We start from the raw sequence: 17,693 nt of genomic DNA on the forward strand, positions 1-17,693 counted from the left end.
ATCCTTAGCCCTTTGGTGACTCTGCAGAATATGTTATTAATATCCTGCATATTTATCATTGTCATTTCAGTGGAAACTGATATTTCCATATACAGTGTTGCTTTACTATAAATGGAAACATTTTTTGTCATCAAATAGATAATATTCTATTTTGTCATCAACTAGAATATTAATTAAGTAGCATTTTATTTACTTTATTTTTATTACATTTGATTACTTTTATTATGTATTTCATCATGACAAACAATTTTGTAATATTTTAGATTTCAAAACTGTTTACAGATAGAAAAAAATTTGGAAAGATATATACCAAATTATAAGCATAATGACTGATGGAGAGGGAAATGGGTTTAGAGAAAGTGATGAAGGCGGCCTTATAATTTTTAGTCTGTATATTTGAAATACAAATTAACAGGAAAGCTAAGTTTATTTTTTATATTTACATATATTGAGTTACCAAATGCCCAAATTTCATATTCATTTCAATTCAAAGGGCATACTTTGTTCTATACACTGTGGTAATGAGTTGAGATATATCACCGAATAAAAAAGACAGGGTTCCTGGACCTTATGAAGTTTACGTTTTAAAAGAGGAAGACAGATGATAAACCATAATCACATAATTAAATAAATTAAATCATCTATTAGGTGATGATGATGCCAGGAGAATAGAAGAAGTGCCTTAGACCAGAATAAGGGTGTTCAGGGGGTCGGGCCATGGGAAAGAGGGAAGTTTGGTGACTTACATGGAGTAGGCCTTCTTGAGAAAGCGAGATTTAAGAAGATGGAAAGCAGATCGAGAGAGTCTGCCAAGTGGATCTGAGAAAACACTTCAGGTGGCGAGAGGAGCTGGATGACAACCACAAGGCAGAGAGGTGCTCGGCCACAGCAGGGGACAGAGGAGTAAGGGGTAAGCTTAGCGAGGAGCACAGGAAAGGAAAAGAGCCAGGTCAGCCGGGGCCTTAGAGCCAATGATTGGGACATTTGGAGTAAAAGGGGAAATCCTTGCAGGGTTTTGAGTAGCGATGTAATGTCATTTAACTTATAAAAGGCTCAGCTCTGGTAGCTGAGTTAAGAATAGGCGCTAGAGACGTTCCTGTCCATGCAGGGAGGGCACCTTTGTTGGACTAGCCCTTCTACAGAGAACGTTTTAACGCTGGACAAAATAGAAAAGCTTACTATCTGGGGACCAAAAGCAGGGAGCAAAAAAAAGCAAAGCAGCAAACAAGCAACAAAAACCAGGCAGAATATCTATGGGATCTGAGTGACTGTTGAATGAAGCATCACTGGGCAGGAGCCATGCTTTTACAGGTTACCCTAGAGGCATGCCCCATCTGCATGGCGCTGAATTGCTAGATCTCAAGCAGAAAGCCTCCATCTTTTTTATCTAAGGTATTAGAGGATGCCAGGACAGCTGAAAACTAAAGATCTCGGAAGAGAGGGAACCCACAGAGAAGGAACCTCAAAATCTGCATACACGGTTTCCTTAAATGCTTGCCTGACTCCAGAATTGTGACAAACGATCAGTGTCTTCACCAGAGAGCATGACCATTTAATGTTTGTTTTTTTTTTTTTCCCCCTCCAAATATTTAGAACCTGGCTTTTAAATTAGCTGTACTCTACCATTCATTGCTTATTTTCGCAGCTCACTGTGCGTGCTCGGCTTGGTGCAAAATCAGAAAAGTTACTGAAGAAAGGAAAGAGCATTCCTGACACGTTGCTAGTTAGCATCATGGTGAACGCTATTAAGTATGTGTTCTTCTTTTGAATCTATTTACTATGTCCTCTATCAGATAGAGGTATGTACAGAATAACATAGGAATATTTTTATTTTTAATGTCTAATGAATACTACTTATCTATATAAGAAAACATACAGCATGATCAAGATATAGTTTGTGATTTACATGCCTATATTTTGCTTCCCCCTTTACCATCCCTGACTTTTTTCACTCAGGTGTGAATGCAGGTCAATTTCTATTCCATGTGGGGAATTCAAGGAGAAATCAGAACCTGCTTGGAAAAGCCAAGGGGCAGGTTATGGTGGGAGAGACCCTAACTGTGTGTTCACAGGCCAACGTACTTTCTCGTTTTGTGTTTCAGGAAGAGGGAGTGAACCCAGGGATGCAAAGGTTGGACAGTGATGGGTCTAAAGGCAGTGAGAAAGTAGAGTTGCATAGGCAAGAAGTAATTTATGTGCATAGCACAGAGGTGATAAGTGATGGGAAATAAAGAAAATGTCAAAATAGGCTATTCGTAATCTCTCTCTTCTTCCTTTCTAAGGATGAAGGATTCTCCTTGGCCCTCCTTTGTAATACAGAAAAAGGAGAAATTAAAAGAAGCCATTAGAGGCTCAGTCGATCCATATAATGAAGAGATGAGGCGTGGCAGAATGGGAAAAAGAGTCAAGGCTGCCGTGGGAGAGTTTGGGGGAGCTTGGAGTGGGAGTGGGTGAGGAATAGGATTAGGGCAGCTGTGCTCTGTGGTGTTGAAACAGTGAGGCCAAAGAGGGGAGGAGAGGAGGTTCTAAGGAAATCTCATGATGCATCTGGAATGGACTTACCCTTTAGTGTTTTCTTGAGACCTCATTAAAGATTTAAGTTGCCTCTCAGTCGTGATGTGTCTTCGAATGTTTGCTCCTTGAACACATCGCTGAGCTGGAAGGGATCTTGTTCTCCTAGTTGTAACATTTCTCCGAATTGGCATAACATATGTTTTACCCATGGGGCGTCTTGTTCAAAAAAAGATTGAATATGAAAAACATCAGCTCTACAACAGATTTCGGCTGTGGTATCAGTGGAGCTGGAGCCTACTCATCACCTCAGAACTTCACTACCCTCCCACCACCATCCCATTTCCCCAAAGCACCTTCAGAGGGCTGTCATCCATGTGGAGTCCTTTCATCTAGTCCAAATCCATCCTTTTTCAATGAGGAAAGAAAGGCCCATGGGAGCTCAGTCTGGCAATCCAGTCACGTCCGTAGCGTAGCCGGGGCCACACCCCAGGCCTCGTCACTCCCCATCGCCTGGTGTCCTCACACTACAGCTGAACAAGTATGACCCTGATCTCCTCCTTGCTCTGAAGCAGCTCCTCCGACTGTGGTGGGAGAAGAGGTCACCCAGCCCTGGCGAGGTGCTCAAGAAACTTCTCCATCTTAGGCCTGCGAACCAACAAATCCTTTCTAATGCAGAAGACTTTCCCAAGCTCTGGAAAACTTATAAAAGCAGAACTGTAGTCTTGTCTTGCTCTTTATAGCTCAGTGGGGGAAGTAGAGGCAGTGATGTGAATACAGCCTGAAACTGTGCAAGCATCACTGGATTTGGGGTCATGTGCAGTTTTGCAACAAGTAATGAAACCTCTCTGAAGTTCAGTTTTTCCCCTCCTTCCTTGCCATGTGTCGGAAGGATCACATGCAGGCACCACAGCAGACTTGTAAACCTTTAGAAAGGGGATTCTGTTGTTTAATATGAGTTCCAGTGGAGAAAGAAACAAAATCTCAACTTTTAATCCAAACACCAGAATCTCAATTTTGCATCATTTAGGGGTTCAGACTAGCAAAGCTGAAGTGTATGCCCTTTTCACATTGTTTTCCAATTTAAAGAACTAAAATAATAATCCTCAGAGCACCCATTCTCTGTAGAGGATGCTGCACTGAGGGCAAAACCCCCAAGAAATGGTCCTTACCCTACAGCAAATCAGAATTTAATTGAGATAAATAAGACTCACTTGAATTTTTCTAAGTTGAGAAATAAAGTAAGTAGCAGTTGTATGGTGAAGTGAATGAGAGCCAGAGGCATTCCGATCATGCACTGGATGGCATGAGAAGGGTTCTCCAGGTGAGCGATGTGAATATCCACCATGTGCTAAGCTCTGTGCTGGGTTCTTAAAATGCATCATTTCAATTCATCCTCACAACCACCCTGTGAAGTATGTTATCCCACAATGTGTAGAGTATAGATGAGGAAACGGGTCCAAAAGAGAAACTACCTATGAACACACAAGCTAGAGAATGCAATTCATGCTCATTTAAGAGTGCAAAGATCAGTTTGTTTGAAGTAAGTGGTTCAAAGTCGTGAGAGAAAAGATGCAATAGGTAAATAAGTCGTGTCCAGTTAGTTTAAAATAGCACGTTGTGTCCTCCTGAGTAGACTTGGAGGGCAGGAGGCAGCCACAGAAGGATTGTAACAAAGGGAATAATTGTGGTGCATTAGTCAACCTAATTTTAGCTCTCAAGTAATAAAATTTATGTGGAAAGAGATTATCGTGGAATTTAAAGAAAGATAAAGGCAGGATTCATTGCATTATTTCCAAAACTACTTGTGTCTATCAAAACGTTAATGATTTGTCCATTTTCAACTCAGTCAGATACCTGTGGATCAAAGCTGGATCCTCGATGGTTTTCCAATGACATTAAACCAAGCAAAGCTTCTGGAGGAAGCTCTCACAGGCTGCGACAGAAGCCCCGTAGAACTGGAGGAAAAGAAAGCACAGATATCCACGTTGGCTGTTGATCCTTCGGCTGCCAAAGCAGTGCCTCTTCCTCCTGCTGTGTTTGATTTTGTCATGTTATTAGATATTTCAGATAATTCTTCACTGGGTCGCGTGATTGACACCATGGGTAAGCTGGACAGCTCTTTTCTCTTTTTCGTTTTGATATTTTTGTTTACAAGTCAAAGCCCTTTGTTTATTTGTTCCTTGACCGAATCTGTGAATTTTCCCAATTATAAGTAGATAATAAAGATTCCTTTTTAGCCTTCCAAAGAATTATCTAGCAGAGCACAGTTGCCTCCAGCTTTGACTGCCACTGCTCAGCACGGCAGGCCAACACTGGAACAAGTGGAAACGTCCAGGCCAACTTGCAAAGATCTCACTGAACCCTCCCATCAAATGGGCAGCTCCCCGGCACAGTGCTGCACTTTATGAGACTTGCATGCATGGAGGTGCTTCTTTGAACTGTCTGGTACACCTTGATGGGTCACCTAGCGAAGGTCATAAACCATATCTGTGCTGCAAGCAAGGATCTGGTAACATTATTCCCTTGAATTGTGTGTTAACTCTGAGAAGCAGGTATCAGTTGGCTGAAGTCCTCACATGGTGGAGTTGATACCATTCGCTTAGAGAATATGGAAAGAAACACATCGAGTCCTTTAGGGGCAGGTTGAGCTCAAAGTGCCTGTGGGACTTTTAAGCTAAGATATTAGAGAACAGTACTATAAATAGGTCTAGGTGTCAGGAAGGAAGCGTGCCCTAAAGGTAAGGATTTGAGGGTAGGAGAAATCATCTAGAAAGAAAATTATATTTTAAAAGAAATCCAGGATGATGCCCAAGAAAACATGAGAATTTAATGGGGAGAACAAAGGAAGAAGGTGTTTAGAAGCAGCAGCTAGAAAAAGAAAGAAAGCCAGGGAGAGCAGCATCTTATCAGCAAAGGGAGGACAGATTTTCAAAATGAGAGTGTTATATTACCCTCTCCCAGACCAGTGGGGTCTGGGGTCCTGAGGCCAGGGTTATGGTGGGGGAGCCCAGTTGCTAGGGTCAGGGGCAGCATGCTGTCCTTCAGTGCTTGGGGTCCTTGGAGGAACCTGAAGACAGCATTGCAGAGAAGCAGCCTACAGCCAAAGCCAAGTGGGCTCGAAGGCTGAATATTGGTCCAGACAGGGCTAGGCAGAGAGGACTGGACCAGACTCAAAGCCAACAGGCAGGAGACCAGGGAGACCTAAGGAAGGGAACAGCCAATGTAGGAGTAAGAGCATGTCAGAATGGAAGAGTAGAGGACACCTGGGTTCCCAGCCTGTGCCTCAGGCCATCAGTCAGTGTGGGAAAGAGCAACTCTATTCATAGTATAGTGAGAGGTACAGAGAGATTTTGAGTGCAAGCCCTGGATACTTAACCTTTGTGACTAATAGTGACTGGAAAGAAAGAAGAGGAAGCTTCCAGGTCTGAATGTTTATTTCTTGATCTGGGTGCTATTTTTAGATTGTGAGGTCTTTGAGCTGTATATTTGTATATGCATTCTTTTTGGCAGGTATAATTTAATAAACACCTTAAAAATTAAAAAGTCTAGAGCCTGGAGTCAGATTGGCTGGAATCAAATCTCTGCCATTTATGAACTCTGCAATTTGGGACCTATTATAGAATTTCAATCTTACCTCACAAGTTTCTTTTTTTTTGTGAATATAAAAATGGCATCATAAAAGTATTTAAGAATCCTGTGCCAGATTTTACCTATAAATGCAATAGAGAAATAGAATAAGGTAAGGACTGAAACACATTCGCTGGCCTTGACATTTTGGTGCCCAGAATGAGAGTTCTTTCAAAGGAGTTGGGAAGAATGGAGTACCCGGGCTTGAGGCATGAATGGGAGGTGAGGAGGCAGAGAGTGTGGGTGGAGATAACTCTCAAGAGATTTGTCTCTGAAAGAAAGAGCCATGGCAACGGTATTTATTTGTTTAGTGCTTACTCTCACTCTAGCTCTCCATTAGTGAGGTTACAAGTCACAGAGTTGTGTATTTTTCTTCAAAGATGTCTACCAGTGTAAGCGTAAGCCTTGGAAAGGGAGATGAATATTGTCTAAGTCACAGAAATTGAAGTTATTAAGTGAGGGGGAGAACTTGAAATGTCCAATCATGCAATTCAGATTTGTCATAAAACAAAATGAAGTCAGGATAATGCTGGTTACCTGGAGAAAAGGATATTTAGGAACTAGATGATGTTAGAGAGATTTATCAGCTCTATAGGAGTGCCGGATAGACAAAGAATAAGAGTATAAGTCACTTAGTTTGCAGGATGAAGCCATTCAAAGTGACCACAAAATCCAGGATGCGGCCGCAGTAGTGAGTGCTGGAAGGGGAGAGAAAGGGAAGGGACCAATGCCTGGGCGGGGTCAGGAAGAGAGGAATGCTTATCCATGCGCCGAAGCCCTTGACAAATAGGAGGAGAAAGTGACCGTGAGAATGTGCCTCTCCTGAGAAGAGCTCCCATGATTTTCTTCAATCACCCATTCTGATGTCAGCTATCTCTGAGTTTTATAAATAGCCTAAAAGCATTATTCTGTATTCTAAATCCATTTACTTTTTTTTTTTGGCATGAATATAGAAGAATTGTTTGCTATATCCCGTGAGGGTCTTTCATTTTCCTGAACACGAGTCATTTACTCTTCGATGTTCTTTTTCATTGACTGAGTAATTCTAATTTTTTAAAATCTAGTTCTAGACATTGTTTTCTTATTATGATTTTCCATTTATTCTAAGTTCATGAGTATTCTGGACTTCATACCACTAATCCTGAATAAGACTTAGTCAGAGCTGCTGAAATTGTTTTGGTTATTGTTTTTGGTCTCTTGGGGTCTATTTCTTTGTATTTATTCTACAGAGAAAGATCAAATAATGAAGTCTAGAAAGGAAGATAAATGACTTTAATGTATTGTAACAATAATATTGACAAATAATTTTATGCATATTTGACTTCATGTTCACCCCAGTAGTGATTTTCTAATTGTTTACTCGTTTCTTATTCATGATGACCTATTATTTTTTAATTCTCATCTATTCATAATTAATCCTGAGTTCCTCTACATTGAAACTTCAACTCCTACTTAATGTTGTATTTTACTTCATTTTCTCCAATTTCCAAAGAAAATTTAAATTTTGATCCCAAAACTATGCTTTTTCAATATCTTAATAAACATTCTAAGTAATTTGGAACCAAAGGCTGAACCATATCTCTTTGAGTTTCTTGCATCAGTGCATTTTAACAGTGCTTCTGCAACTGTGACTGTTTTTGCAAATTATCTAATTAAGTAATTTTCATATTATAGCTGACACATTTTCAACGGAAACTCCTCATAAAGCTATCTGTCAACGTGTAGCCGCCTCAAGCCAAGATGTGGATGAGGACCAGAATTTAAGAGACCAGATACAGCATAGGTCAGTTTAAAATTCAATGTCCTGCTTCTTGTCCTTTGTACAGACTAACAATCACTTTGGAATCATCAGATCTAGGAATAAGATATATTTCCTAACATTCAGTTTTTTACAAAACTGACCAGCTTTGGTATAAAGTAAAATATTATGTGCTTGCTTTCATAGCACAGGTCATCATAATCTGAGAAGGAAAGAATTAAATCAGGCAGTGCTTCCCTTTGTGGTTACATGAGTTTACAGTTTCATTATGTGAAATCCGAATTCAGCCCTCCTTCTGCAAATGCCAATGAAGATCATGGAATTTCAAAGAGCCAGGCATCATACTACAAAATATAGTTCTAAAACAACTTCTGTTTTGCTAAAATGAAGTTAAGCTTAAAAAAACTATTCTTTTGGTTGTGTGCAATTTGCTCATTGGAAAAGAAAAGTTAGACAATTGTATAAAACCTTGATTAGTCTAAAAATATGGAGGAAGCCAGGGAAGAGTTATTTGAGCTACATTAAGCCTGTTATCTCTCAGGGAAGACAGGAAAGTTTTAAGAATTATTCCAAGAATATATTTGAGTAAAGCAAATAAGTCTGAACCATCTACACCTATTCAAAGATCTCTTCAATTTCTATCTCTAAGAAAAAGATAGATAATCTGGGCGGCTCAGGCTGCAGCTGCCATCAAAAATGTTTTCAGTTCTTCTATGAGCATAGGTGATGTTTCCTTAGATTTTCTCTTAGAGAACTGAATCTACACTAAAAGTTTTCTGAAATGCCATTTTCAAATCCTCTTTTACTCTTTCATATATCTTAAAAAATATAGCTTGATGGCATTATTTTTTTCTTAAAGCAAATATTCTTCCATTGCCTATAGATCCCTTAAAGTTACTCTTACAGATTTAACCTAATTGGCAGCATATATTTTCATTGTCAGATAAGTCATGCTTAATATTACTTAAATATTTAAATCAGCATGTGATATTTATATAATATTTTGATTTTGTAGAATTATAGGTTTCTTGGACAACTGGCCTTTATTGGAAAAATGGTTTACAGAACCAGAAGATATTTTGATAAAAGTCAATGCTGAAGTAGATCAAGAGTCTTTATGCCAGAAAGTAAAAGAAATATTTATGACTGAAATAATGAAAAAGGAAAATAAAGGTAATTACATTTCTTTATGATGTTGAGCTTATGTAACTAAAATGTGCAGATTTAATGAATTTAGGAGGAAGTGAAAGTGTTTTTGCAAAGTTCTCTCTTCTATTTGGATCATAGTATCTATAAGCGTCTTCTACTACTGATTTTAGCTTTCTGCTGCAAATGTTTCTAAATAAAAGATTTATCCTTGTTTTAATTTAACTTAATCAAAAGAGGTCATCTAGCTGAAAGCATTGTTTTCATGTAAAAAAAAAATAGCAGAGTTAAAATTAAGGATGTCATAGAGAAGGGTAAATAAATATTTTGATCTGTGAATTCCAGCCTTATAAGCAAACAGCAAGTGAATTCTCCTTTTAGAATAGAAATGCTAGGCTGTTTATTTCCCCCAATCTTCCTGCATTGGTATGAATCTACTGATTATTAACTAGTTATTTGCAAGCCTGCTTCTGGGATATGTCCCACTCAAATTGAACCATCCTGACCTACTTCCTTCTTCATCTAACCAATAGTCATTGCCTATTAACTTTTTGCAGTATTGTTGGGATTTCTTAGTGAAAGAGCTCTGAAGTTCATACTCTGCCAATGACCGATTGCAATTGTAATTTTGCCCTTGAGAAATGATTCGAGAAATAAATATTTCCCCTTTTTTTTAAATCAATCGCCCCTAATTATATGGGCAACTGCAATTTCTTAGTATAAGAAAAAATGGTCGATGATCACAAGGATTCTAAAATTGCCTTCGCAGCAAGCTGTCTCCATCACTAGATTTGTGACCTAACTGCCACAATGTATCAGTTAAGTGACACCAAAATAACACATAGGTATAAGCCACAAGTCATGAGGATCTAGGAGATCATATTTAGAAAGATAAGCTCCTAAATCTAAGAGTCTACTTTTCAGAAACAAAGTAAAAACCAATCCATATATTATTTAAGATGCTTAACGTGTTACTTCAGTGTTATAAAATTAGGCTGAGAGACAGAAGGAAGCGCCCACAGGAATCCTACAGTCTTGGTTGGGAGGCAACACCAAACAGATTCTAAGCTGTAGCTTCCAACATCTATAGGTTAGAATCAATGTGTTTTTCCCAGCTCTCGGGCTCATTTAAACATTTTCCTAAAGATCTTCACATTCTAATCACTGATCACATTAACAGACTCAGCTGTCACTTAGAGTTACATCCAGTCAGTTCATTACTTAACAAATATTTTAACATTAAAACAATAAACATTTACCTGCTTAGTACTCTGTATTAACAAACACCCTAACTCAAATAATAATAATAATAATAAAAATGTGGTACGCTCATGTATACTCTGATGTGAAAAAAAAAAAAATGACCATAATATAATGTTAAGTAGGTAAAAGTAGGTTATATATAAAATAGTCAAGTTTTTGTTTTTAAAAGTGTAGACACACTTTGAACTATGTGTTAAATATATATACAGACACACATACACACACACAGAAAAGAATCTGGCGGTCTGTGCAGTACTTGATGACAGGGGAAGGAGAAGGGCAAGGAGACTTACTTAATAGGCAATTTCCTATTCTACTTATTTGTCTAAATTGTTGGATTTTTGAAAACAATAATTATGTATTACTTTATAATCCAAAAAAAAAAGTTAATTTCCACTTTGAGAAACATCTAATAGAATGAAACTTCTGCTGAATTGAAAAGAATAATCTAAGGGCAAAAGAAAGGTGTATAAAAAGAAATAGCCATAGAAGAGTGTAGGGATTCATTGCCAGTGGTTCACTCAGTACAGTTGTAGACATTTCCAGCATGGAGGGCATGAAGATCAGGAAAGGCAGGGCAGTGTGCTAGGAAAGGTGAACTCGTATCATGAGAGGCAAAGGGTCTTAACAATAACAGAAACCTGGAAAAATACAAACTAGCCATGCCTTGTCCCTTAAGGCCCTGGGCTAACTGTCTCCTCTGCCTGAAACACTCTTCCATCAGATTTCCACAAGGATCACTCCTTGACTTTCTTCAAGTCTTTGCTCAAACACTACCTCCTCAGTGATCCTATCCTACTCAGTCACCACACGGCACTCCTGATCCCCTGTACTCCGTTCTATTTATTTTCCCTATAGCACTTACCATCTTCCAATACCTTTTTTAAATTAACTTAATTCATCATGTTCAGTGGTTTGCCTCCCACCACTGGACTACAAGCTTCAGTGTTTTTTCTCTTTTTTGTTTTACTGTTGTATCTCTGGCAACCAGAAATGTGCTTACTGTTGTTTGTATTATTAGTAGTAGTAGCAGTGGTAGTACAATGAAGTACTACTAGTAGTAATAGTCTTACTTCATTGTTGTGGCACAATTCAGGATCAATAAATAGTTGTGACATGAATGAATGGTTAAAACAACTGTGTATTAGTACAAGTGCTTTACATCTAATTATTCATTCAAATTGGTGATGTACATTTCTTTCCCATAATATTTCGGCACCAACCCAACCCTACCTCTTCTATCACATTGCTCTTCACCTTTTCTTTACATTTTTTCACCTTGTTTTTCCATTGGGAATTTTGAAATAATCCTTTGTTTTTCTATTCCACTATATTAGCTACTTCTAAGTTGCTGCTTTTACATTTGGTGCCCCCTCAACAAGCTTGTCTGTGTGCTACATGCACACAGACACACAGACTCACACACACACAGACTCACGCACACACAGACTCACACATACACCATCCCCATCACCATCCCCACCACCATCAGAAGCAAGGGGAATGGCATTTCTTACTAACCAGAGAGGCTCAAACTCTTAAGGATCGGATAACTTAAAGTAGAACCCTAAAACATGAATTTAGCCTTAAATTAATAAAAACAATTTATATTAATTTAGGTAGTTTATTTTAGCTCAAGTGAAATGGTGTGTGAAGTCCCTAATAAAAATTCTTTCTTATCATCCTTTTAAAGTTAAAAAGAAATTAGAAGAAAAGGAAGCTGAGAAAAAAGAAGAAGTTTCCATGGCTGAGCCTCCTCCCCCTACCCCTCCCCTTCCTGAACCAGAAAAAGAGAAGGAAACCCATCCTCAGCGTGAACACTCAAAATCTCCTACTGCAAAAGGAAAACCACCAGCAGGTGATTGACAGAATAATTTATAAATCCTGTTTGTCAGTTTCTTATTTTCACTCAGAAAATCATTATAAAATATAGTAGCAGTCCATGTATCTAGATACAGACTTTGAGCAGCCTCAATCATATGAAACCAAGGTCTACATTCAGGTGAAAGTAGAAAAGTCCTTAGTAGCTAAAAGCATGGCTGTCACAAAGCCCAGGTACTTTACTGTGTAGGGGGAATCTGTGAAGTCCTCACACTCAGATCTACTGATTAGAATAAGACCACAGATGAGAAGAGGAAAGACACAGGGAATAACCAGAAAGAATGTGTAGAGCAGATCAAGAGAACGATTTCAAGCATGATTTATCTGTTTGCTGAACTGTAGAGCTTTATGTAGAGTGAGAACATCTTAAGAAAATGAGTTAGCATAGCCAGTTGTCCCCATGAATAAGGGAACAAATCAACAGCACTCATCAGAGACTAGAATGCACATGTAACTAAACTTCAGTGCTATGTTATTATACAAGGACAGAAACCTGACATCTTGATAACCATATATTTATGATATATAATATGTATGGATAAAGAGCTTGTATAGAGAATATTTTTTAGCTTAAGTTCTTTCTAGATTCTTAACCATTAAGTTAAGCAGTAGAAGTGAAAGTAAAGACAAAAGTAAAGTGCTTAATTGTTGAAATGTGTGATATTGGTAGAATGTCATTTTCAGGTTTTGTGCTGTGTATACGAAACGAAACGTGGCTCTAGTTTCTTGTTGCAGCTTAATAAGAGGCTGGCTGTGCAGTTACACGAGTCTACCCAGGTATTCTTGGTATTGTGTCATGATCCTATTTCTAAACTTCATTATCTTCCTGCTTCATGGAGATTTGAGACGGGTCTGAATATTTTAACATTTATTTATGTATATTAGGCAAATAAATTTGTTAGTAACATATGTTATGGTCTATTAAAGACCATTGTATTCCATCCAATAAAATGGGGCTTACCAAAAGGCAAAATTCACAAACTCTAAAGAAATACTCGTCTTATCAGGTGACCAATAGAACACAAAGCCGCGAATTAAATATACACCCTTTCCCATGACCTCACTAGGAGTTTAAAAAAAAAAAAAAAACAATTCAGAGGTCTGGAGGAAAAATGGAAGTCTTTAAAATGACTTTTAGAGCTAGGAACGACTGAGTACTAACAGTCATTTTGTCCAAATATAGTTCTACATTGTACATGATTCTATATTTTATATCAAGTGAGCCTGCCGTTATCCAAAACCGGCCTTTAACCTGTGGCCGCGGCTCTCTCCTCACTTCTTCCCCTCGCCTGCTCTCAATTAGGGGCATCTTTGTACCCAGGCCATCCCTTCAAACCAATCTCTGGTGTTTCTGGTTGTAACACAGTTCAGTCTTTAAGTTTCTGAAGTTTTCTTGTGAATGTAAAATTGTGTTTTTGAATACTGTGCACTGGAGGAATAATAAAGCTATTGTTGCTTCAAAAAGTGGTTGTATCTGTCTTTTTTTTTTCCACCAAGGGCAGGATTTTTAAAAATGTGTGGAAGGAGACTATATCAAATTTAAAAGCTTCTGCACAGCAAAAGAAATCCTCAACAGACAAAGAGGCAACCATCCAAATGGGAGAAGATATTTGCAAACAACACCTTCGATAAGGGCCTAATATCCAAAATATATAAGAAACTCATACAACTCAACAACAACAACAACAACAAAAAACAAGCAAGCCAATTAAAAAACAAGTGGAGAACCCGAACAGACACTTCTCCCAAGAAGACCTACAAGCTGACAACAGACATATGAAAAGATGCTCAACTTCACTAGCTATTAGGGAAACTCAAATCAAAACTACAATGAGGTACCACCTCCCACCTGTTAGAAAGGCTATCGTCAACAGGACAAATAATAACAAGTGTTGGAGAGGTTGTGGGAGAAAAGGAACCCTCAAACACAACTGATAGGAATGTATAGCCACTATGGAAAACAGTATGGAGGTTTTTCAAAAAACTAAGAAAGAATTACTATATGACCCAGGAATCCCTCTTCTGGGTATTTATCCAAAAAACTTGAAAACATCCACAAAGATATATGCATCCGATGTTCATAGCAGCATTATTCACAGTGGCCAAGACATGGAAATAACCAAAATGTCCTTCAATAGATGATTGGATAAAGAAGCTGTGGTACATACATACAATGGAATATTACTCAGCCATGAGAAAAGATGAAATACTGTCATTTGTGACAATATGGATGGATCTCGAGATTACCATGCTAAGCAAAATAAGTCAGACAGAAAAAGTTGAGAACCATATGATTTCACTCGTATGTGGGATATAAAATTGAAAGCAACAAAAAAAATGACAAACAGAGATTCATGGACACGAACAGTGGGTTAGTGGTTACCAGAGGAAAGGGGGAAATGGGGAGTTGAATAAGGGTTAAGGGGGTACAATTTTTGGTGACAGAAGAAAATTTAACTTTGGGTGGGGAACACACAATTCAATATACATATGACGTATAAATAAATAAATAAGTACAGAAATAAATAAATAATTTCAAGTGGAAAAAATGCATGGCAGTGTCAATCCCCAGAGGCCCGATTACTGCTTTCCAACAGGGATGCATATTGGAAGATCTCAGTGCTTTGGAGCATTGATGGGGCATTGAAACAGGCTGTGCTGCCTCTACAGTTCAGGGAAGCTTGGATAAACGAGTTTAGGGAGGGCAATTTCCAGCACATTTGTTTATTTGTATATAAATACTTACAAATTTTTCAAAAGAGAACATTTTAGAACTGAAAGCCCAAGGCCTTTGAACATGCCCAGCTCAAACACCCAATTACAATCTCCTTTAGGGGAAAAGAAAAGAGGAATTATTTACTAAAAAAAAAAAAGAATTACGGAAATGAGGTAAAAAAGGAGGCATAGGACACTGAGTATTAACAGTCATTTTGTCCAAATATAGTTCTACATTGTACATGATTCTGCATTTTATCTCTGTTTCAAATACACTTGGGATTAAATTTGCAAAACTTCACAGTTATGTTCTAAAGAATTCAGGATCAAATCCACTTCCAAATGTCAGAATATATTTTGTAACTGATTGAAAATAAAAGCCGGCCAAGTACATGCTGCTCCCAGCAGAAATTAGACTTGCCCTCGATACATTATAAATTCAGTATCTTAGATATCTCTATTTTTATCTTCTTTTCTTGGTTGCCTTGTGCTTAAGTTTAGAGCTAGTTAAGTTATTGGTTACCCAGTATATTGTTATGAAAGGAACTAGCAGCTTATCTAGACTTTTAATATTATTATTATTAAGTTTATTTTTTTTAAAGCAATGCATTCAAATGTTTGGTTATTTGTTTATTTATGTGTTTGGTGGTCAACTATTTGGATGTTTTCTTTCTAGAAGTTAAAGTTTTAAAGTTAATCCTTCTCTACGTCTTGCACTTATCTTATTTCTATGGAATTTTGTCAGATATATTTAAATGTAAGGATATGTACTATGCATCTTTTACACTTTCTTATAACTATCAATTTTAAATACAAGAATAGTTCAGATAGGGTCTCTCCATCACAGGCATTTATATTGTCTCATATATTCGTCCATCTGCTAAACAACAACAACAACAACAAAAAATGTAGCTCAGGACAAAGGAAGGAAAATGATTGAAACTGTTTAGTGAATAATGCAAGAAGTAGTGAAATTTTTCAAGGAACTGGTTTATTATTTGGGACATCTTATTGACCTCCAAGGTCATCAGTTTCCCATTTTCGCCCTTCAAATATATTTTTGAACTAGAATTCAGGGAATCTAAGATGAATATACCCAATCTATCCTTTGCATTGCAAGTTACATTCAACGCAAAATGGATATGTAAAGTCAGAAGGCAACCAAGTATGTGGTCAAAAGAAGTTCAAGGATGCACAGTATCAAAGTAATGTGGTTATTTAACTCTTCTTCAAGGTGTTTTGGCATCATTCTTGTTACAGATCCAGTCTTATTGTACAAGGATCATTCACTTGAAATAAATCCAAATAGAGCCACATGCTTCAAATGGTCTGATGACTAACTTAAAATTCTGCAGCTCTGTTGCATTAAAGAGTTTATAATCAAATCCACCATGAAATGTTGATATTAAACTTACTGTGACAGAATAGAATAGTACTATCAAGGCTATCATTCAAGAAATTTCTAACCATAGTCTGTCTTCAGATGAATTTTAATTCACAGTGAAGGCCTGAGTCATTTTATGCGGTTCACAGATGTAACGGTTTATCTGTGAGAAATAGTATTTGATTGCTTACAAATCATATAGCCCAGATTATTGAAGAAAATCACCAATAATATTTATATGTTGGATTTTGTTTAGAATCCCTGCATGGTAAGAAGGAATCTCTTCAGGAAGGAAAAGGGAAGAAAGGTGACACGTCACTCAAAAGAAAAGGTACAGCATATAAAGACAGATATGATTATATATAATTCTGAATTCATGCCTTCTAACCATCTCAGTGAAAAGCTAGATTTGCATAGTAGTGTACGCTGAATACTTCTCTCAGGCATTTGTAAACCGTAAGCCCCTGACGAAGAATATAACCTGTATTTCTGCAGCCTGGCTCTTAGCAAAGTTCCTGTTGAAAACAAGTGTTGCTTGTAAGGAATAATTTAGAGAATATCTAATATACAGAACATCCATTCATCATAGATATCATAGGCCTTATCCTTGGGCTAAACTATGCCATTAGAAAGCTATATATCAGACCATATTTCTTGGGCCCCCGTGGAATTGCTTTCATTGATAAGCACTTTGGAATAAAAGTCCTCAACTTTCTCTAGGACATAACACAACAGTGGAGGTGAGGTTTTCATTATACTAATAATAACCTGGCATTATATTTTCTGAAGGGATGGTATGCCCACTACAATATTCAATGAGCCTTATTAGAAATACTAAGTGAGGTCTACAGCCATGCTACCCTGAACGTGCCCGATCCCGTCTGATCTCAGAAGCTAAGCAGGGTTGGGCCTGGTTAGTACTTGGATGGAAGACCACCTAGGAATACCAGGTGCTATAGGCATTAAAAAAATTAAAAATAAAAATAAAAACAATAGCAAAAGGTCTACAAAACTAATAGCTTTTAATAAAATAAAAACTCTCAGAGGAATATATTATTCTAATTATATATCTTAGTGCTGTCCAATAGAACTTTCTGCAATGATGGAGATGCTCTAATATGTTCTGTACAATACACTAGCCACTAGACACTTTTGACTATTGAACACTTGAAAGGAGGCTATTGTGACTAAGTAACTGAAAATTTAGTTTAATTTTAATTAAATTTAAATAGCCACAGGTGACACAGTAAGTGGTAAAGTTGGTATATGATAATGATGATAATAGTAAATAATATAACTGTCTATTAAGATACAGCATGAGCCTGACTCTCTACCATCAAATTTGAGATATGTGCTTAACCTGTTAGACAAGGTCACTTAAAAAACCCAGATATTTCATTTCGC

General features: G+C 37.6%; 1 protein-coding gene and 1 pseudogene across 1 annotated transcript in view; both read left to right on the plus strand.

The window, feature by feature from the left end:
* Nucleotides 1-17,693, plus strand: part of SPEF2 (sperm flagellar 2) — a 137,144-nt gene that overhangs the window by 55,602 nt on the left and 63,849 nt on the right. Inside the window, exons 15-20 of the mRNA XM_015593958.2 lie at nt 1,646-1,749; nt 4,361-4,617; nt 7,816-7,924; nt 8,916-9,073; nt 12,003-12,167; nt 16,546-16,620. Coding sequence (XP_015449444.1) covers nt 1,646-1,749; nt 4,361-4,617; nt 7,816-7,924; nt 8,916-9,073; nt 12,003-12,167; nt 16,546-16,620 — 868 coding nt within the window. The remainder of the gene's footprint in view (nt 1-1,645; nt 1,750-4,360; nt 4,618-7,815; nt 7,925-8,915; nt 9,074-12,002; nt 12,168-16,545; nt 16,621-17,693) is intronic.
* On the plus strand, nt 17,133-17,251 carry LOC112484695 (annotated as a pseudogene).

Source organism: Pteropus alecto, unplaced genomic scaffold (genome assembly GCF_000325575.1).
Source record: "Pteropus alecto unplaced genomic scaffold, ASM32557v1 scaffold127, whole genome shotgun sequence".
Classification (NCBI taxonomy): Eukaryota; Metazoa; Chordata; class Mammalia; order Chiroptera; family Pteropodidae; genus Pteropus; species Pteropus alecto.